Source organism: Sylvia atricapilla, chromosome 5, assembly GCF_009819655.1.
Source record: "Sylvia atricapilla isolate bSylAtr1 chromosome 5, bSylAtr1.pri, whole genome shotgun sequence".
NCBI lineage: Eukaryota > Metazoa > Chordata > Aves > Passeriformes > Sylviidae > Sylvia > Sylvia atricapilla.
In genome coordinates, this window is record NC_089144.1 from 34,634,871 (window position 1) to 34,657,302 (window position 22,432).

At 36.6% G+C, this 22,432-nt stretch overlaps 1 protein-coding gene across 3 annotated transcripts in view; it reads left to right on the plus strand.

Annotated features, from left to right (window-relative positions):
• The window catches only part of FRS2 (fibroblast growth factor receptor substrate 2), a 49,651-nt gene that overhangs the window by 17,745 nt on the left and 9,474 nt on the right, over positions 1-22,432 (plus strand). For 2 of the 3 annotated variants that reach the window (XM_066319153.1, XM_066319151.1), the window contains 5 exons: positions 13,193-13,298; positions 15,691-15,782; positions 17,613-17,799; positions 20,778-20,936; positions 21,753-21,916. In XM_066319153.1, coding sequence (XP_066175250.1) covers positions 15,717-15,782; positions 17,613-17,799; positions 20,778-20,936; positions 21,753-21,916 — 576 coding nt within the window. In that variant the 5' untranslated portion in view covers positions 13,193-13,298; positions 15,691-15,716. The remainder of the gene's footprint in view (positions 1-13,192; positions 13,299-15,690; positions 15,783-17,612; positions 17,800-20,777; positions 20,937-21,752; positions 21,917-22,432) is intronic. The other variant, XM_066319154.1, reaches the window with a different exon arrangement.

Below are 22,432 nucleotides of genomic sequence, written 5' to 3' on the forward strand. Positions count from 1 at the left end.
TTGATGAGATAATTTTTGTGCATTTGGTAGAAACAAGTACTCCTAAAGACTATTTATTTCTTAAAGTTCTCACTGGTTATTTACAATGTAATCCATACTGATTAGTGCTCAACTTCATTTTCTGAGATATACAGAAAATGAACAGAGTGTGTAATGATCATTTGCCGTGCTGCAAGTTTTTTGAAATGTTTGGTGGGTACATGTTCTCTTCACTCACCTTTTCTCTTTGCCACATACTTTCTTTTATATAGCCTTCAGATTGTAAGGGAAAGGTGAGACTTCGTGACAGGGTGCCTCTTTTACCTTAGTATGTATGAGCTAAACTCTAAAAACAGTTACTGAAAATACTTTAAATATTTCATTAAGATGTAATGTTTAAAATATTTAATATTTAGGACATGATTGAGGACCTTTGGACTTGCTAGTTGTATTATCTCTAAGAACGCAGTTTCTGTGAGAAAAGTAAATGAATTTGCATAGCATGTCATAAGAGTCTCTTTATTTTAAGGTCTTCCACCATTATGTATTCTTCCCTTGTCTCTTGAACTATTGCAGAGAAAGTTTTTATACATAAAAATAAAAAAATGAATTTGTCAGCACTGTGCTGACTGTAAATAAGGTGTAGCTGTTGTTTCTTAGGAAGCTTTGTTTAAGCCAAGTTTACTGACAAATGGTACACTTTCCCTTTTAAAAGTCTCTACCCATCACATACGCGTTTGTCTTTACAGTTTAGGGTTAGAAGGTTTATATGCAGTATCAGGCAGTACCTCTGCAAGTGTAGAATTGCAGATGAAACCTCCTCATAACTTGTATGCAAATTATGGATGAAGTGCAAGGCCCTTAAACTGTATTATAAGCATTACAGTGTTTTAAGATAATTGAAATGAATCTGCTCATTGCTAGTTCTTGGATGGAGAATATTTTCATTGCATGGCAGACAGAAGGAGGCTAGCTGTGCCATAAAATGAGGATGCTGTTTTAGACTGGTAGAAGTGTTCCTGCCAAGGAACTGTGGCTGGACTTGAGAGTTTTTGTGTCTGTTACACAGTGTGTAATGATCAGCTGCAATCGCATCTCCTGTAATAGCTGCAGTATATTAGGGCAGGTGTTACCAACTGTTTTTTAGAGTACTGTCTAAATGGGTGAGATAGGCATGCAAAACAAGAAAACTACATTATATAAGTGATTGGAGATTGACAGCAATGGTGGTAGGAAATTCCAGGATATGAGCTGAACAAAGAAAATAGAGGAAATGGCAGATAACTGAGATGAGGAGTTGTAAGAGGAGAGAGTGCAACGAAGTGAGATGAGGACTGTAACAGAAAGAAAACCTTTCAACAACATAGGAAAAACCATCAGTGAGCTGTACAGAGATTCTTTCCAGTGTGCTGGAAACAAAAGGTCCTGGCCTTAGTTGCCACCTGGCTCCATCTGACTGTCTCCATTGGACGAAATAACTGGCAGTGTGGTGATTATTACTGATCACCCTACTGATTTACTAACCCCCCCCACAGTTGGTAAAAAAGGGTCAATTGTTATTTTCAGAGTGTTTGCCAGCAGAGGTGCATGTGGAGGTGAAAGACTACAGAAAAGACAGGAAAAAGTGACTGAGATATACAGAAAATGAACAAACGCTATGTTCAGTAGTTATGTTTTATGAATCAGTTGTAATATAAAATTGTTACCTGAACTGTTTGCTGCTGGAAAACCTCCTCTTAGAGAGTTCAGTGACATTTTCTCTTTTATTGAATAGGTGAAAGTCATTATAAAAGATACCAAAGAAAGTAATTATGAGAGATTGGTGTTTATTGGTTTTATTTCCATGGTTCCATTTTTTAAGATCCTCAGTAATCACTTCTGTAATTTATATCAGCCTCGTATGTCACATGGTGTTATGCTAGAATTTAGTTCTTGCCAGGAATATATTTCAGCACAAAGTTCAAATGTAGTTACTAGTCTGAAGCTGCTTCTGAAAATCACTAAATATTGGAGAAAGGCATTTCTTTCCTTGTTTGGTTGGATATTTTAATGCCAGTGTTTATTCTTTATTGTAAGTTGCTTAAAACTAGCCTACGTGAACCTATCTTGACTCCTTTGTGTTCTGATAAGACACTACATCTCACTCATTTATTGCAAGCTGTTAACTTTCTACCTAATTATGTATTCCAGAAAGTTTTTTAACCTTCATCTTGGAGCTCTTCAAGACATCAAAGCTCCACCAGTTTTCTTGTCATCTTATTGCAGACATTAATTACCATGTATTTATTCTGTGTTTAATTATTTGGTAATTTTTATAATTAATGGGTTTAAAAGGGTTTTTTTATTTTCAAACATTCTGTCAAGTTATCTCATCTTGGAGTGTAAGTTTTTTTTTTTCTATGTAGCAAATAGTTTTTGTGTGTAAATATTTATTAACTGTAATTTCTAATCCTAGAACTTGTTTAAGATAAAACAGCTCAGGAATCTGGTAATATCCCATGTCTCTTATACACAAGAGAGCACCTCAAAAATAACTGCATTTCTTCACACAATAAAATACGTGGGTCTCAGGAGATGGTGTATTCAGCAGAAATTACTTTTAAGATACTGTATTTTGTTATGGTAACTAGTAAAAGCCAGTCCTCTCTGTGGACAGTGGTAGTTCAGTTTAGCTGGTTTAGACTTTTTGTGTGTCATTCCTTGGACTTCCTTGAGAAGTTGAGATGTGCTATAGGGAGTGAGAAGATCCTGTAACTACTTTATAGGAGTTTAAATATTAACAGTGGTAAGAAGCATTTTCCCTAATTTCAAAAAAAGCTGGTAAAATATATAGTTCACTGCAGAAATGCTAATAAGCTGGAGTAGAGAAATGTAACAAGGGAAATCAGTACTTTATATATGCTACTGCTTTGAGTTTTCACCTAGAGAGTAAATCCAGAAGGGGCTTAGTTAGTAAGTTTGGTTTTTAACTTGCATTCCTCTATACTTGAAGTCTAGTTTAAGATGTTGAGTCATGTATAAATACTACGTTTAAAATACAAATCTAGTTCTTAGAATTGAGTGAATTAGAATAGATTTTGTTTTCTTTCCACTCTTCTAAGTAAGTGCCAGCAAGCTTTATGAGTTTGTTATTTAGATGGGATTTGTGCCAAGTCATGTTACATTTCATGTTTTTAAACAAGTGGTGCTGGTTTGCTAGAGACTGCAGAGTTTTTACCCACAAAGGGCTGTACTTCCAGCATCTGTGAGTGACTGGGGTTTGTGTCCTTTTGAGGCAGACTTCTAGTCCTCTGAAGCAGCAAATTGTCTAAATGAACTATCTAACTAACTGTCCTCTTCTAGAAAATTGTCGTATTGGAGTGGTATCCATTTTGCTTGTTGTAACTGCTTTAAAATTAAGCTCCAACTCCTGTGGATTGGTCAGAACCATAGTTTTAAATATTCTGTTAAAAAGAACCTGCCTAAATCTGAATTCTTCTTTATTCTGTCCTTTCTTACATGTTTTCTGTCACTTTTCATTGATAGTAAATGTGACTGATTACTTAACTGGAACATGGAATGTATCTGTGTGCATGGTTTCAAAGAGCATTTCTCTTTGTGGTGCTGTCAGTGTAAACAGTGTCAGCCCCTGACTTATGTTTGAGTGTTCATGTGGTGAACTTGATCAGGAAGCTGGTCCAGGTTAAAAAATAGCTGAGCAAGGAAAATGATTATTTTTAACCCAGAGCAATTATGAGTTACGGGTGACCTGCTGATGTTTGGAAGTGATGGGTAACTGAAAACATATTTCTAGAAAGGAAAACCTGAGACAGCTTGAATTCAGGTAGGTATGGGGTTTTATTATTATTTTGTATTTTATTTCTCAGTAGCAATAAATAGTATTTTTAGGTAGAGATGTATTACCTGGAGGAGGAACATAAGTCAGTTTATCCCCTTGCAATTCTCCACTGGCTCCTGCAAGGAGCTGCTTGAACTGCAGGGAAAAATAGCAAGGATGGGAAGATGAAATGAACCTTGAGATTGTGAGCTTCAGTTTGAGGATTGCTGGTTTAGGAGATCGTGGCTAATTTATGAATAGGGACTCTTCATAAAGGAGACAACTTATCTGCTGTAGCCCATACTACCTCAGAATTGACAACTCACATGGAGAATTTTCAGAGCATCAGTATTCTGTTTTGGTTTCTTGTTTGCAAGGTCTTTTTGAAGTTTAATAATAAAAAATCAGCAGCAGAGCTACTGTTTGGACCTTATAAGCTAATGTACTCTGCCAAGTGGTGCTGCTTCACTATCCATTAAATAGCACAGCTGGCATACACTAATGAGAGTGTGATCGATTTGAGTAGTGATTTGTGAAAGAGAGTATCATATAAATATGAAGAAGTAATGTAGTGTACTCTACACATGCTGGCCCCCTGGCCTCAAATGTATATATTTTCCACTCTGGAAGTTCCTCAGAAAAAAAGCACAAACTGTGTAGCTGTGGAGGGTAAATTTTGGAGACTTCAGTCCCAAGTAAAGACAAGACCCTGTTTTGTAATTGATAGCATTTTCAAAGAGTGCTGTGGGTGCTGCTTTGATGTAGTCATGATTAGTAATGGCAGTAAAGTTTTGACATCTACAGCAGTTTCTAGAATTAATTCTTTATGAGAGAAAATGGGCATTCAATATAGCCATCAGATGCTAACAAAATGGATGGGCAAGGGCAAGCTTGTTCATGCCAGCTATAAATCAAATCAGTTTATTTTCCATATCCAAAAGTGTTTGGAGTTTTAGTGTGGTGTTTTGAACTACATCAACCTCTTTCTTTCTATCTAGAAGTTACAGAAATTTGCAGCACAAAAGACTGAGTCATAAAATAATAAAGCAACCTCTAGCCAGTGTGAACTCGTATGTAGAGATTACCACTGAATGCAGTTGTAGAGAAAGAAAACATCTGTATGGAGGCTTTGAGGGCTACAGTGTTTCAGGTGATATTTGACACTGCAGTGCCTGAATTCCCCATGGCCAAAGAGAAGGTGTGTGAAGTTTGTCTGAGGCTGAAACTTAAGGCTACTGTGCCTGCACTGGGAAAGTTCAGGCACTACTTTAGGTTTTTCACTTAGGAGGCTTTTTTTTAAAACCAAATTGTGTCACTCTTGTTTATTCAGTCTTCTAATAGGTGCTTATGAATCCAAATCTTGGATATGACAGCCTTGTGAGAACATGTAGTGCACACATTCTGGCATCATTGTTGTTGATTAGAAAACATGCATGTGTTATGAAAATGACGATCTAGAAACGTTGCCTTTTATCCTTAAATATCTGTCACTTATGAGAATAGGAGATAATTTCAGTACAAGAAAGTGTAGTCAAATGTACCAGTGCTTCTAAATGTCATGTGACACACAAAGTCAACAGTTTAATCCTAAAAATCTCCCACCACAGGCTCTTTCTGATCAGGTCTGGCTGCTGGGTGCACTGCTGTGGGAACAGTGCTCTTCCTTATCAGGGCAAACTAAGCTTTAATCTTTGTCCTGCTCCTTGTTCTAGTGTGTAGATATTGACATGCACATGGACACACTGACATCCACATTTCTGTTGATACATAGTCTCCTAGTATTACTTTTATAGCTTTTTAAAATAGTAAAAGGACAGTTTTACAAAGCAGACAATATGGATGCTATAAATAGGTACGTTTATTCTTTGTTATAACAAAATGGTGCCTGATTAAACAGCAGTTGTCAAATGTGATGTAAATCATCCACAACAGAAGAAAGCTTTCTAGGGCTCTGGATTGAGAGAACTAGGCTAATACAGATGTTTCTGTAGTGTTTCAGCAGTGATCAAGGACACATTTTATAAGACCCTAAATGGAGCTTTTAAAAACCTAGAAGTAAAATATAAGGAAGTGGACTTCTTTAATGTGTGTTAATTATAGAAAACTATGAATAAAGGTTGGTTTTTTGAATGAAACTTTGTTCTCCATTGTATGGGTAGATCAAACTAGTTTTTAGTAGCTTCCATCTCAAATAGGAAAATAATTTTTAGGAAATGGATCAACTAGACTAATTGGGAGGGTATCAAATCACTAACAAAGAAGTACTCAAAGATGTAGTTGTTAAATTACATAAAATTGACTATAAGAGATTAAACAATGAAAAGAAGAAAATAATTGTTTGGATGCACAAATGTGATTATAAGTGGGTTTTACTTTAATCTGTTATGCACATCCTAATAATCAGAATTTTAATGAGTTGGTGTAGCCCAAAGCACAGACAGACATCTATGCAATCAAGTTACCATGATTTAGCAAATCAGCCACATTAACGAAATGTTTTTATGCTCTTCTTCACTGTGAATACAAGGAAAATAAATTTAATTTAAACTTGATTTTTGGCAGATGCAGTTCAGTATTGACAAAAGATACCCTTAGACTGTGGATTTTACTTCAGTGAGCAATCTACATAGTTTTCCCTTAATCTTTCTCTTTTATGTAATGATTTGGGGCCATTGGGTAGCTAAGTTCAAATGATTTTTAGAGTGTGAAGAAAAGTGAGAAGAAAAAAATCAGCAAGAAGCACATGAGGAAATATGTGAACAGAACTAAGAAAATAGTGAGCCTTTCAAAAGTGATGGGAAGAGTTCTGTGTTGAAAATGGAAAAATGGTAAATAAAGAAGGCAAGTTATTTGTTAATAGCTTTAATGAGATCTTGAGAGGATTCGGTTGTCAGTTTTCCAGGAAATAAAAACCATATATAAAAGCTTGATGTTCAAGTAAAGCAGATTCCCTGTATCCAAGTGCTAAGAAGTTGCTGATAGTGGAACCAATGGATAGATGAAGAGGGGCACATTGAGAACACATACTGAAATGATACACATACTGTGTTTACTTACTTATTTTAATAAAACACAGTGGCCTGGTCTCAGTTTTGATAACTTCTTAGTGAATCTGCTCAACATTTTGGTAAGAAAGATCTCACAGGCTTTCCAGAGTTGTTTCTATTAATGTATAAGAAAATTGTGTGTAAAACATGTCAAAAACATAAAAGCAGAACTTAACCCTTCCTGAAATGTTTGAACAAAAAATATTTCAAAGTTTAAAATATTACAAAATATAAACTCAATGCCGTTTACTTAATTACAAGATTTGGCACTTTACTGGCTTTGAAAACTTGGCAAGAGCTGCAGGCCTCAAGTTGTAGGAGGCATTTGTGGTTAAATATTGGCAAACTGACTCACTATTTAAACAATTTCAAGTCAGGCTTTCTTTTCAAGAATTAAGCTAGATTCTGTCTTCTTCCTCAGCCCAATTACTTAATTATCGTAGCCTTCGACCATATTTTCCCATCTCCTTGCCTTACTCCTTGATCCTGTATCCATAGCACAGCTCTTAAAGCTTCAGTCCCATTTCTGCTGATTTATTGTTGTGTAAAAGTGATGCTTTCAGTATATGTTATTCCTTATAGAGGATGTTTTAAAAGAGATTCAGATTTCCCAAGAACAAAATAATCTATAATTCTTGCTTGTTTAACCTAATGTCATGGTTTGAAGTTTGATGTTCTGCTTTTTCTTTTAAAAGGATGCAGTTAATCTGGCAGACATTCACAGAAAACAATATGGTGATGTGGATCTGGAGAAATTGTTTTACTAAGAAATTGAAAAATATTTGCATGTGTGTAAGTTGTTTTAAAAATGATACCAAGTAAAACATAAGTCTTGTTTCTCTGGAAGTTTATAGTAAGAAGATCATTTTTTGAGAGCGATTAAAGAGTAGAACAAGCAATGATGTCCCACATTCTCAGAGGGATTAATGGGAATGGTGAAGCAAACAGCTTTTGTGCTGCTATTCAAGATTCATGTTCCTTAAAGACCTAGAGTTTTCCAAATGCACTGAGGTGAATATTGGAAACTCCATTTAAGGCTGTACGTGTGTCTGTGTGCTCTTGTTGAACAGAACAGTTCAACAGAACAGTTGAAAGCTGCTTTGCTGTAATGACTACTCTGGTTAATGAGCAGAGGGTGTGAAGAGTTACTTAGAAATTTTCTGTGTAACCTGAAATGTTCAGATTTATACTCTGTTTCAATTTAATCTCTCAGGTAACTGTTCTTGTTGAGCAGAACAGTTGTACCAGCCTTGTAAGTGAATGAAATGTGTGATTGCCCTTTATATATTGCATTGGGACAGGCATGGTATGGGAGTACCACACCTCAGGATAAGGGAACGCAGTTCTTAGAACGTCATGCTGGAGCAAAGTGGAGAGGTGTAGGGTTGGTGTTCCATAAATTGGTCTTAAACACCATGAAGTATTTAGTGTTGGCACAACACTGCTGCCTGCTGTAGTTCTCTGCTCATCTTAGCTCAGCTACTTGACCTGGTCTTTAATCTTCACTTCTGCGGTAATTGTGGTGAATATAAGGGCTTTTCTGTCAGAATGAACATGTTTTTTTAGGGAATTACTGTTGAACAGTGTTCCTGCAAATGTTTAACTATCTCACCTAAATGTGAATGTTTTGCTGAAATGATCACTTTTAAGGAGAACTGTGGAGAATTAATTTAATAGTAGCATACCATTTCAGATTTTTGCATAATGACTCCTCAAGATCACTTGCTTTAGTTCTGAATCTAAACAAACAACAGGGCTCCAAGTTTGCTTTTCCTTACTTTTCATTTTATTTCACTTTCGTTTTATTAAATTATATTGGCTATTTTAATATGGCACTAATAAATATGAAATAAAAAGTTGCTGTTCATTTTGAATCCGAATATATGGAAACATATACAGCAAAGCAAGTCAAGTTGTGAGGTGATCTGAGTGTTAAAAAGCAGGAGTAAGAAAAAAAGAGTCTCCTCTGAGTTTGAGGAGCAGGCAGTTGGCAGCAGCAGAAGGTGCCGGCAAAGGAATGCTGCTGAGAGGGCGAGTTCTGGTGTGATCCTGCATCAGCCTCCTCAAGGCGTGTTCAAAGAGGGCTCTGAGGGCACTGCACTGAAATGGCAAGCTGGTCTGCTCAAGCTGGTGTGTGGTTGCAATAATTTTGTTTTCACTGGAGCCAGAGAGCTTTTACGGTTTAGCTTGGGTTCTGTCAGTTTTGTTGTTTTGTTTTGGTTTTTGGTTTTTTTTCCTTTGGAAAGGGCTAAAGAGAGAAAAGGAGTGTACATTTACTGCTGTGTTTTAATCATAAGTCTGACAACATGCTCATTTAATAAAAATATTGAGGGAAAACTCCACCTGTTAGCATAAGCAAAGTTATAAACTAGATTCTGCAACTTCACCTCAACCCTTCGTATTTTGTTTTCCCTAATTGCAGCCAGCGGCACCAAACTCTTTCTCAGCATGTTTAGTTTCTTCTTGGATCTCCTTGGTTGTAGTTTTTAACTCTGTTATGGTTTGTTAGTGCTTTTTTCATCCTTCTAAGGCACTGAGGCACCTTCAGTTTTAATTTTCTTAGTAATTGTTGCCAACTGGATGAAGGGCAGACTGTGTCTGACCTTGGTTCAGTTTGCTTTGCTTCCCAAAATGCATTTGCTTCTTGGGTGTGAATTGTTGTTACGTTATTGTTTGTCAGACTGTGCAAGGCAAGAGCCTTCCAGAATACCTGAAAGAAGATAAGTAGATTTGAATGATGGTGGCAGGCATGGGCAGGCAAGAACAACATTTTGTGCTTCTTTTGCTGTATTTCTCAGAGAGTTTCTCCCTTTTCTTCTGAATACTTATGTGCCATTAAACCCCTGTGTTTCCATGGGAGAACATTCCAGCTTTGGCACCTGTTTTGTCTGTTTTGTCTCCAGACATTCAAGTCAGTCTTTTCTGGTGTACATATTTCATTTTTTTTCCTTCTGGTAATTATAAAGTGAAGAAATCCTTTTTTTGACCATTAGGGAAATCAGGCTCTTGGATTTTAAGGCCAAACTCAATAATTACTAGCTTTATTTTGGTGCTTCATCTGTTATGTGCATGTGAGGTCTGGTATGTGGGAATCCCGTGTATCAGAAACGTTTTGTTTTCCAGTTGAAAAACTTGGCTTCATGGCAGTGAAGGTATGTTAGCCAAAATAAACAGAAGGTCAAAGCATGGGTGGTTTTAAGTCCGAGTAGGATACCAGGATTCTTAAATCATGTAGAATTTGCTAGCATGGATTACATCATGAGTCTAGTGACCTAGAATATATCACATTAGGTACAGAGGTTATCCATTTAATCTGTTGCATTACCCAGTTGTGAAATGGGCAGTTTTCAGCTACCAGCACAATTCAAAAGGCTGACTGCAGTACCATTCAGCATCCTTCACCTATATTCTGGAATGAGCAGCATGCCAATAAGAGCCACTTTTTACTTCATAAAGCCAAGCAATAAATCTCAGTGAAGTTACAGCAGTTCCTACCTTTCATTCCCATGAACAAGGTTTAGATGAGTGTTGGTCCTGGTTTGTCTTGCCTGGGATTTTTACCTTGCAATGCAGTACTGAATGTGTTAGGGAGAAGCAGAAAATACTCTCCATCCCTTTCTCCCTTACTTGCATGACTGCACACAACTGCGACTGAGGCTTTGTGAATGGGAAATTACAGCTACTAAATTTGACATTGTAGACATAACTTAGGATTGTGACTGTGGAAATGTCTACTTCTTCTTGTATGTTTAAGCTTGGGCAAGTATTTTGCAATCTGGGAAAATTTAAGGAAGTCCTGAACTGAGTAAATAGCCAACTTGTAATTGGAAGCAACTGTTTGGAGAATTTTGTTATTGCTTTGCATTTAAAAAAAGTTAGGGGCTGCAAGTTTGTGTGCTTTCTTTAATCCATTATAAAACTCTGTTTAGATTGTTTAAGAATCATTCTTAGGTAACTGAAATAGGCTAGTCTGCTTTAGGTAGCCAAACCATGGAAAAGGTTTAAAACTGTGTTAGAGAAATACCAAGGTAAAGACCAGTGCAAACATACTCGCATTAGGATAGCTTGCCTATGAACATTTTTATTGTAATTGTTTTTCTAATGTCTACCCGCTAAGATTTAACCAGAGTGGATGGGTCAGATTTTCTGCTCCCTCTTTCCATTCTCCTGTTCTGAAAATTTTAGCAGGGAATTTGGTAGACTTCAATCCCAGTAGTTAGTGAAGTGGCTAATTTTTTCTGAAAACGGGGTAGATGTGACTAAGGCTGTGATTCTGTCCTCAGCTGGCTCTGGCACTTGCTGGACTCTCTCCTAGCTGGTTTGGTACACTAAGACAGCAGAAATCTGACCAAAATCACAGTTTGAGAATACCAGCTAGATTGGGTAGGGCCATCCCATAACCAAAGCTTGAGCCTGCAGACGCAACTGCATACAAAAGTACATCTCTGTCAAGCAGTTCATTAAGTTTACCTTTTGGTACCTTTGTAAAATCTAGGGTTTAGTTTCAAATTAAGTGTCAGTTGTTAATTATTTCCTTTTTTTAATGTCCTATGACAGAGCTCTCACAAATTTTTGCTGAGCTGATGTCATCCATATATGTTAATTACAATGGCTTTATCGGGTCATGCTTGAAGTATCATTTTGTCTAGTACCCTGTTTCTGACAGTATGTAGTAAATTCTGACACCCAGTAGTAAATACATAGGGAAGGGAATAGTAAGAAGGATTATTTTATGGTCATTCTTTAAGACCCTTCTAAGTATCTGCAACTTAGAGACTTCTTGAACCAGATACAAGCCAGCCTTGAATTTAAAAGTTCTTTGTGGAGCTTGCATTTGTCCAGTTACTTTCTGAATCTTTAAAATTTTGGAAGTCATTCCCACAAGACATTGCAGATCCCAAAGTTTGGCTACAGACCATGTGCAGAAAAGAGCTTTTGTGTGTTTGAACCCCCCTTAATGATGTCAACCGCTGTTCCCTAATGATTGCATTTGGAAAATAGTTATGCTTTATTTATCTTCCCTTTGTCACCTATAATTCTGTACACATTTTTTATGCTCTGTGTGGTCCCTTTTTTCAGGCTGAGCCATCTAAGTAGCATATTTCTGCTTTTACTCTGTCTTTTTTGACAAGGGAGGCCTGATGACATACATTACTACATCTGTGGGTACACTATGGATTCATACAATAGAATTGTATTTTTGGTTTGGCACTTTCAAGTGTTTCCAAACACTTTAACACTTTTTCTAATTTGCTTTATGATAGCTGTCCAACTAGAGTTTATGTTGGATTGCATGCCTGTGTGACTGATCTTTCCTAACAGATAGAGATTCTTTGCTAGCAGTGCTATTTTTGCATTTGCCGCTGTTGAATTTTTGGTAATCTCTTGCACAGTCCCTTCACAAGTAAGAGGGTTTGGCAACTGGTGTAATCATGCCTAGGACCTGGGATGAAATTAGGACTACATTACACATGATATTATGCAAAAATGCAGGGTGCTTTGGTTTGCCAAGATGATTTTAATCCAGGGGCAAGACAGGGAGACAGCTGATGAATACAAAGAATTGCAGCAAAAAAAATTATAGGCAAAGCAGTGCTCTCAAAGAAGTTTATATTGTCATCCTGAAAGACTGATAAAGAAGACTAATAATAAAGTATTCTTCTGAGAAATTAGTCCTTCTATTGAGTTTAATAAGCAGCATTAAAGGAAACATCAAGTGCTTGTTTGGCAGTTTTACAGAGAACAGAGACTGCCAGCTGTTAGCATGATGGAAGCAGCAGTTAGCTTTCAGTGTTAAATGTGAGTGGATAGCTAGTGTGAGAATAATCTGGGGGATGGGGAAGTAACAGCAAGCAGTTTATGGTTAATGTCATGGAGCAAGAATCATGAGGGAAGCAGAGGAAGGGTGATGTGTTATCCATACAAGTCAGCATTTGTGTATGTTCAGTAGGATAAGCAAGAGGGAGTTAAATACAGTGAGTTGTACATGTTCTTCTGTTTGTCTGCTTTGGGTTGGGTTGGGTTGGGTTGGGTTGGGTTGGTATGCACTGAGGATAACGGGAGCTTCACATCTGTCATTCCCACACTGAAGCGGATATGCAGTGAGTGGAGAATGAATGGAGTCCCCAGTGTGACAGGTTACACTGCAGAAAAGAATGCCAGATTATTTTCTTCCAAGGTGCTGAAATGCCAGGGCAACTCAGAAATCAGTCTTGTCTAAAACATTATGAAGACCTTGCCTGACATAATGCTCACAAAGTAATTAAAACAAAAGCATGTATTTTTCTTAGTTTACTAACTGGCATCTTAAAAACAAGAAAAAAATTGACACTTTTATTTGCCCTTCTAGTTCTAGGTCCAATGATTAGTTCTGTGACAAGACAGCATGACACTTTGAGTATGATAGAAGCCCTAATGCTGCAGCAGAGGCTGGGAATATTAATGGCCAAATCTAGGTGAGTGATTTTTAATTCTGCCAGTTCCCTAGCTGTTTAATTTCTTCCTCATAGCCTTGGTTTCACATCTCTCCTTCAAAGCAGCATTTCAGTTCTAGGTTTTCTGAAATATTAATATTAGAACATACTTGAGACAAAATAACAAGCTTGTATGGTTATTGATTACATACATTTTCTTCGTTCTTCCTGAGATGCAGAGGCTGTGCTTCAAACATATTCATGTACTACAGCTTTCTTCTTGCAACTCTAGTGATTTTTTTTTTCTCCGAAGTACTTTGAATTTTAAGTTCTGGGTTTTTTTTTAAAGAAGCAGGCACCTGTCTTCAACAGATTTGGTCAGTTATTTCATGCTGAATGCATAGAAAGTCTGATACTAAGAGCATGCAGCTACATAGTTCTGTTTACACTATAAAATATTTGAGGAGGTCTAAGTCTGGGCTTTATTAAGTTCATGTATTTTGTGCGTGAAGGCTGCTAGAGCCATATGCAACTACACTGTATGGACCAGAATACTCACTGTTAATCTGCATGGAGGCTACTGTCACCTGTTGCTCTTCATAGCAGGGGGTTCTCAGGGTAAATAGCACAGTGGCAGTAGGATGACAAGAACAACATCTGAACATTACTGTACGGGAGGTGCCTGGGGTGCCAGGGCAGGAAACCAGGTGTTATTATCTGTATCTCCCCTTCTAAATAGAAGAGGAAGAAGAACTACTACTACTACTACTACTAGTACTAGTACTACTACTACTACTACTATTATCATCGAGATTTCAAAACTTCACAATGAAACAAAACAAAAAAAAAAATTGTTCTGTGTAGCATAGCTTCTCTCTGAGGCAGTAGAAGCAAACAAGCAACCCCCAGTTTCATTTTGAGTTGGGGAAAAAAATCTTTGTCAATATAATGCATGTTTTCATGTTCTGGCCAGAAATGACATTAAGGAATCCATGATTTTGGTTAGGTGTCTGGTATTTTTCCCCTTTATGACTGAATTAATTGGAGCAGTGTTGTTATCTCTGCAAGGGATTCTTGGTGCCTGATTTATACAGTCTCTAGAGGAGTAGAGTAGGAAAAGTCTTTCAAGTGACTTTTCTGATCAAAAAAACGTGGAAGAGTGAGATGCTCTTCATTGTATTCTTTGCACCTTATCTCTTAGCAGGCTGAAGTGCTACATGGATACTACTGCTGCATGCTGGTACAAATGCCTGTCTAGAAACCAAGTCATGGTTTTCTTAAGATGACATTAGATTTTTTTTCCCCCTCTAGTCAGGAAAACTTATCAGTCCATTGTGTCTTCTTTCTTCTTGATTTCTAATGTCAGATCTCTTTTTGACTTAATAGCTCTTTTCCAGGAATTTACCCTGTTTTTCATTTGGGTAGTGGAAATTTTAGTTCTTATCCAATATAAAGATGATGTAAATTGGTTATGTTTTCTTTTGTCAGATTTCCTTGTATTTAAGAAATATGAGACTTAACACCTTTTTCATGGTGGTAGAGGCTGAAATAGCAGGTTGTGAGACTTCATTGTGTGAACATTTTACCATACTGTTTTCTGAAAGTTTTGCCATACACACAGAAATCTTTAAATGAAAATACCAAAAATATCCAGATTTTTTTGTTTCATGACTTTTGCCATGCTGTTCAGTGTTACTTGAGTATTTTCCTGTTTTAAAATGAATGTGTAACACAATTTAATCCAAATGGAACTCAAGAAAAATAAAAAAAATCCCAGATTTTAAAATATTTGTCTTGAATGTGAGCTTTTTCCTTCCCTTATCTTTGATTACATAGTTTGATATACACTGCTGTATGGGAAGTATTCAAAATTGGATGCTCAGAGCCTCACTACTGGGCTGCCTGCAGGCCTGGAATGTGTCCACCCTGGAGCTGCCAAAGCCAGGGCAGCCTTTCAGGATTGCCATATGGGCTCTTTGCCTGTGCCTGGTAACCTGCTACAGCCCAGGGCTTTTAGGGGTGTCTCCAGTGTGGTGCTCCTGAGCTAGGGAAGTGCTCATTTGTGTAAAAGCCTGGTTTAGGAGATGAAAATCTCACACAATAAGTGGTTGGGTTTTGTTTTCCCTCAAGCTGCTACCATGGGAATTAAGGTGACAAATCAAATGATCAAATGAGTATGTTTGGGAGTAACCTCAAGTTAAGTTATTAGTAGGACTTTAACAGCTCAGTGTTGCCACTCTTTACTGTCAAATCTGAATTAACCATCATATTTGTAGTATCTACATTGATTTTTTTGACATGTGAGTGGAAGATTCATGATGAAGAATTGTATGTCAGAGTAATTTGCACTGGGTTGTTTGTTGATGTTACTTCATTTTTACTTGAACTAAATGATCATTTTGTTGGTTGTTTTTTTTTTTTTTTCCCCCTTTAGAGATCAGATGGTCTTCTAAAGAAGTCATGGGTAGCTGTTGTAGCTGTCCAGATAAAGAAACTGTCCCAGATAACCAACGAAACAAGTTTAAGGTAGGCAGCTGGTGTGATCTGCTGTGAACTGTTTTGTTGATTTTTTTACAGGCTAGGTCTGTGATTAAAAAAAAAATTAATGAAAATAGAGTTCAAATTCCTGAACAGTTGAAACACTGCAGAGTTCCAGGTGCCTATGGCTATAGGTTTCTCTTGTGCCTTTGAGAAACCTTCTCCTATCAGCGGTGGCAGGAATTCCCTAGACATATTAGGCTTTTTAGGACAGTTTTGATCTTTAAAAAAGAGAAGAAGGCCTGTGATTTTCATCCATCTCCATTTCAGTTGGTAGACCCAAGTAAGTGGTGTTGCCTGTGGAAGTTAATAGAAGTTAGGAAAAGAGTCCTTAGCATAAGGGAATGTGTCGTTATGAACCTGAGTGTGGGGTCATCAATAGAAAATTTTAGGACTGCTGATTTTACTTCCAGGTTACTACTGATTATACATTTTGAAAACTTTTGTCCTTTTTGTGGAGGTATTTTATTTCTAAAGTGCCCTTTTGTCTCATATATCTCTGGAATTTATAAGCTAGTGACCACTTGTTCATGTGCTTGATGTGCTAAGCATGAAGCAGCTGAAGTCAGTGACTGTAAGTCAACATACCATTGCATAGGTCACACAAGTCAGATCTGCTTCTGTGCTCCAAACTGTCTCTCTGAGTTGACAAAGGAATGTAATGCTTCCATAATGAAAAATTGATTCATGTGTTGCCTGAGGGCAGCAATGAAATGAGCTTTAAAGCCATGGGAATTTCTGGAAATGTTTAATATTATCAGTTAAGAAAGCTGAAGGATAAAATATTTTTCTGTTTTTTTTGCTCTTTATGCATCACTGTGTAACTATTATAGTAATAGTTCCTATTTTTCTCCTTGTATAGTTTCTCTATTGTTTGTTTAGCAGTGGGGTTTTGGGGGGTGGGGGAGGAGGAGATGAAACAATGTAATCTGCAAAATGAGGAAAATGGGCATGAGCCTCACAGGCAGATGAAGCGATTCTTAATTCTTTTCAATTGACTAGATTTCAAGTTGAAAATATATCTTTAAGGAGTAACATTAATTCTGTAGGGAAATTTTTTTGGTAGCTTTTTTATTGATTAAGAAAGAATCCCACTAAAAGCAGCATTGTGAGGTAAAATAGAGGGGAAATATATATTGTCCAAATTCTATAAAGGATGCAGATGACCTCAAAACTGGCTTAAAAGCAGAAAGAACAAGAGTTTATCTTTGTATGCATCTTTTCACACAAGATAACTATAAGGTATTTGAATTATTTGTTGACTTTAAAATGGCAGCAAAAATATCTAAAACTGTCGGGTGATTCAGCACAGTGCAAGGCTTTTCACGTATGTGAAGGAAGCTTTATCTTGGAGCTACTTACCCTTTCTCTCATTCCTTTTCCCAACTGTAAGTGGGGTTATATGACAAAGCAAATATATTTTTTTTTTAGAAATGGGGCTCTGAAAGATTCCATTATCTGAGGTATGCCTTATCCATGTGGGAGTACTAGAATATGTACATAAAGCCAGTTAAAAAAATATTTAACTTACAAATCTCTTCTACTTTAAATTTCTCATCAGATTTTACAGTAATGTTAGGCAGCCTCATTTGTATTGTTTTTAAATAAGTATTATTTTAATTTTTTAAATTCTGGGTTAGAATAGCACAGAAACTAGTTTTGTTGAGTTTGCTGAGTTCTTTTGTTTTTTGTAAATGTTCACTTCAAGGATTGTAACAAATACAGATGGAGTCTACCAGTCAGAAATTAAGATTATTAAAAGTAGTGTTGTTTCTCAAAAGGGTAATTACCTAATGCTTTTTAATTTCTTTTTTATAGGTTATTAATGTGGATGATGATGGTAATGAACTGGGTTCTGGCATAATGGAACTTACAGATACAGAACTAATTTTGTACACCCGTAAAAGGGACTCTGTAAAATGGCACTACCTCTGTCTCCGTCGCTATGGCTATGACTCAAATCTTTTCTCTTTTGAAAGTGGTCGAAGGTGTCAAACTGGACAAGGTATGTGGAAATGCTGTATATAAAGCTTTTTGGAAATTTGTTTCATGTTGGAAGGTATTTGCCAGTCCTTTGGCAAGAGTTATAAAGGCTATAGTTCTTTATGTTAATGTGGTTTCTGGAAGAAAAGTTACCTTATGGGGAATGGTCTTCTGGTAGAATGAGGATTTGAGTTACACATTAGTTTTTGGCATTTGTAGGTCTGGAGGACTTCAAGCTTCTGTGTGAGTATTCTTTTGGTCAGCTTAGGAGATGGTTTTGACAGGGAAATTCTCCTCCCTTAGAGGTTGACTTGACTTCCAGGGGGAGGCAGTAGAATCTGAAACTGGAGGAATCCCCTCAGAATTCAAAGAATTCTCTCTTTTTAAGATTTTAAAAGCCTGGAGTTCTGATATGAACAGGATGTCCTCACCTTATTGTTGCCTTCACTAACACACTTGTGTTTCATCCTCTTCCTAAAGCAAATAACACTTTCATTAATGTCAATGATATAATTCTCAAATTTTGACTTGAGGTGTGTATACTTCAGCTGTGCTCAGTTATTTCTTGAGTGGCTTTCACTGGAAAAAGATGGTTACCTTTCCAGTACCCAGACCATGCCTGCCTTGGCCAAGGTTGGCTCCCTCTGAGAACATTCAGGTGTTTCTCTTTTCCCTGCAGCAGTCCCTGAGGGAACAGCTGTTTCTGTTGAGCTCTCAGCCTTGTTTTGCATCTTCCTACTGTGAAACAGCTGTGTGTGGTTGGAATTCCTATTCCAGCATTCATATGTTGTGCAATTAAGTTCCAGTGTTTTTCTGGAATTTTGTTCTTACCAATAATTTTAGGTTTTGTTTTTTAATTTCACTTTTAAAAACTCAGAAAGATGGAAGAACTGGATCATAAATAAACCTAGTCAATATTCATTGTCCAAGCAGAGGTAACGGAAGACAAGTTTTTTCAAGTGGGAGTTTAAAAGGCACACTCAGTTCATCTCCTAATGAGAAACGGAGATATTTTCAAACACTGAAGTGTACTCCATACTAAACTAAATTTTCATAATTCTTAAAGTAATAAACTTTGTTTTGAAGATAATCACTTGGGTTGGTTTTGCAGGTTTAATTTACTGCTTCTTCTGAAAACTAAAAATAGATACTAATAATACTTAATTGAAAATACTAATTTGAAGGTTGTTCTCTACAGTCTATTAGCAAGTCTGCAAAATCTTACACCAAGTCTAATTGACATCTCTGCTTTTCTTCTAAATTTTTTTTAAGCAAGATTAAGCAGGCTGTGTAAGCAGCAATACTTTCCTCCCTCTTTTGCTTCTTGCCTTCCTTATGTAATACTAAAATACTGTGAATATTGACAAAAAAGAAATCTGGCAGAAAATGTTCTCTGCTGCCCTTTTGCAATGGAACATTGTTCCTGAAACCTACAGTGGGTTTTGTGGGCACTGTTGCAAAACTTCATCTTTGCTTCATGGGATGACCAAGAAGTTTTTCATTTGAGAATTCCCTGAATAGTGTCCAGCAATTATTTTATTGTTCTTGCATTAATCAGTATTTTTGTTTAGGTTTTTCCTTTAATATCAAGTTGTTTCTATTGATAAGTTGTAAGAAGGGAATGAGGTGAAACATTGAGTTTGTTCTAGGTATTAAAAACCTTGCAGATGTGTCTTGGGAGCACATCTAACAGATAATTAAGGATATAAAATCTGGAGAAATTGGTATGTCACCATGTTGTGTGACAGATCACACTGTATTTAATAGGAATGTATTTAAAGGCAGCTGAATTTCTCAGGAACATGCTGGGAGCTTTTTAAAGTTTGTAAACCTAGATTTTTAAAAAAAAATTCTTGTTTCTGTCCATTAAGGTTTAAATATCCGGTGTGACTGTTCAGAAATATACAAAATATTAAACATGGACTATTGTACATGGCTGGATTAGGGGTCAGGGACATATAGTAGTAGACGCTCTAGAGATAGCTGCAGTTTTGCAAACATGAAGTTTATTCTATGCAGCAGCTGCATATTAATAGCATTGTTCCTCATGGCCCATTTGGTGTATTCCCAGCTGGGGTTGTGTGAACTTCTGCCACGTGAAACATTTGTGATGGTTCTGATCTGTCACAGCACTGCGTCCCTAAATAAATATATATGATGATAGTAATTACCAGCGTATTCACATAACTGCACTTACAGAAGTGGCTATATAGGTAGGTAGTTCTCAGTAAAGAGTGTTTTAAGATTGTAATACTCACTTTAAGAAATGAGCACCTGCACCCACGTTTAACAAGCGTGTCAACTTTAACTTCATGCTTTCAATGGAAGAATAATCCAAAGCTGCGACTTTGCTGGTGAGGGTAAGTTGGGACACTCCCTGCTGTTCAAAGGCAAAGTGGCACAATACACACGCAAAATACATGGTATTGCTGCTAACTTTGTATTCTGTGTCTATCCTTTAGCCTGAAGCAGTTAGTTTGTTACTGTCTGTTCCACACAGTTTGTCTTACTAGCTTTTCATTTTAGTCTTCTTAAAGAAGCTAAACTTTTACCCAGTGTTTAAATCCTTTTCTGTTGCGCAGGTGTCTTATTTTTATGGTAGTTTAATAGAAATTTGATTTAGGAAATAGGACTTTGTAGCACCACTGTAGTTAAATACATACTTAATTAACAGGTATCCTTTTTATCAGCTTAAAAAAAAAAATCCCCTGTTTTTTTCCCCTCATTTAGCACTCAAAACTTAGTTTTGCTCCTAACTGAATCAGTTTTCTGTTCTAATTTAACTTTTGGTGCATGGGAACCTTATTCTTCTATTAGATAACTACTTTAAGGTTGTCACGGTACTTTTGTGTGTTTTGGTGCAATAAAAATTTCATAACACTTCTCCTTCTTTAACAGGTATTCATTATGTGGATTCCAGTTTTATTTTTTGAAAGTTACCTATATCTTGTAAGGCATGTTCCTTGATTTTTTCTTTTTTTTTTTTTGGTGTATTTATAGGAATCTTTGCCTTTAAGTGTGCCCGGGCAGAAGAGCTATTTAACATGTTACAAGAGATAATGCAGAATAATAGCATAAATGTCGTAGAAGAGCCAGTAGTAGAAAGGAATAATCATCAGACTGAGTTGGAAGTACCAAGAACCCCTCGAACACCTACCAGTAAGTATGGTTTTACTGTCAGATGACATACCTGAATGTAATGTGGTACTTAGCTGAAAATAGTGTTTGATTTGAATCTAATCTTTACGTAATTAAAAAGAAGGCGAATTTAAAGCTAGGAGGCTAATTACCAGTAATGCATTCTCTTGAGGTACTTGCTGAGGATAATCTTCAAGGAAAAGGTTTTGGGAACTTAGTTGTTGCATAAGAACACTTATGAATACACTTATTGAATTGCTTTGTGATATATCAATGTGCTTTACTTGTAGCATTTCAGAGAAATGGTAATGTTGGACAGTGTTTGAAACTTCTTATTAGGGGAAAAAGAAATGCTGTTTAAATCACATGTGCAGTTGGTTTGGGATCTTTCTTTTGCTCTGAGTAGATGAATGGGTGAATAAAGTAGTGCCTAAAATTTTCTGGTATTTTTGAAATCTCACGCAGATGGCTCGATATTCGAAACTACGAATTCCATTTTATTGATGGAATTGAGAAATGGAAGCTTAGTTAAAGGAGTCTCTGTTTGCCAGGCAGAGATGTTAATGAGGGAAAAAGAAGTTGTAGGGAGTTTACTGGGTGTGTAATATACCTAGATTTCCGTGGTTGCTTCAGAAATGTGTTCTGGTAAATACTGGGATGCTTTTCTATTTTCCATTTCCTTCGTCTGAGCAAAATTGAGCTTTATGAATATTTCATATTGTTTTACATACTTTACTTTCTATTTTGAAAATTATACTTTATATCTAAAGTATCTTATTAATGTACAGTAAAATGTTCTATTTTAATATGGTTTTGGTTGTTTTCCAATTGAATCAGCTCCTGGGTTCAATGCACAAAGTTTACCCAACGGCTACCCCAGATACCCATCCTTTGGAGATGCTTCATCACACCCTTCCAGCAGACACCCTTCTGTCGGCAGCGCGCGCCTCCCCTCTGTCGGTGAAGAATCAACACATCCATTACTTGTAGCAGAGGAGCAAGTGGGTGTTTTTTTCCCTTCATACAACTTAGGTTTTATTTTACTTCAGATTTTTCTAATGATTGTTCTGTAGGCTTTCACTTGCCTTTTTCAGTAACAGGTGTAATGTATTCTTACAGTATTTTAACTACCTCAGAAAAGTGTTTGGTTTGCCTCTTTAAAATGATATTTTGTAGAGTGGCTTGCTGAGGAATTCATACTTTATGTAAAAATAAAGATACAGAAAATGTGTGTTTGTGTTATACTCTTTTCAAAAATTTTAGTAATTGTTTTTAAACATGAGTAATTGTACATTATAATGAGAGATCTTGATCAAAAAGCTTCTTCATATATGTCTTCTATTTGCCAAATAGAAGCCATTGAATAATTCAGGTTAGAATGGACCTCAAGTCCTCTAGATCAAAGTTTTAAATTAGAGACAGCTGCAGGCCTTGTCCTGGTCATGTTTTGAATACTACAGGCAAGGGGATTCCACAGAATCTGAGCCATTTGTTCCAGTGTTTCACCACTTTCGTTG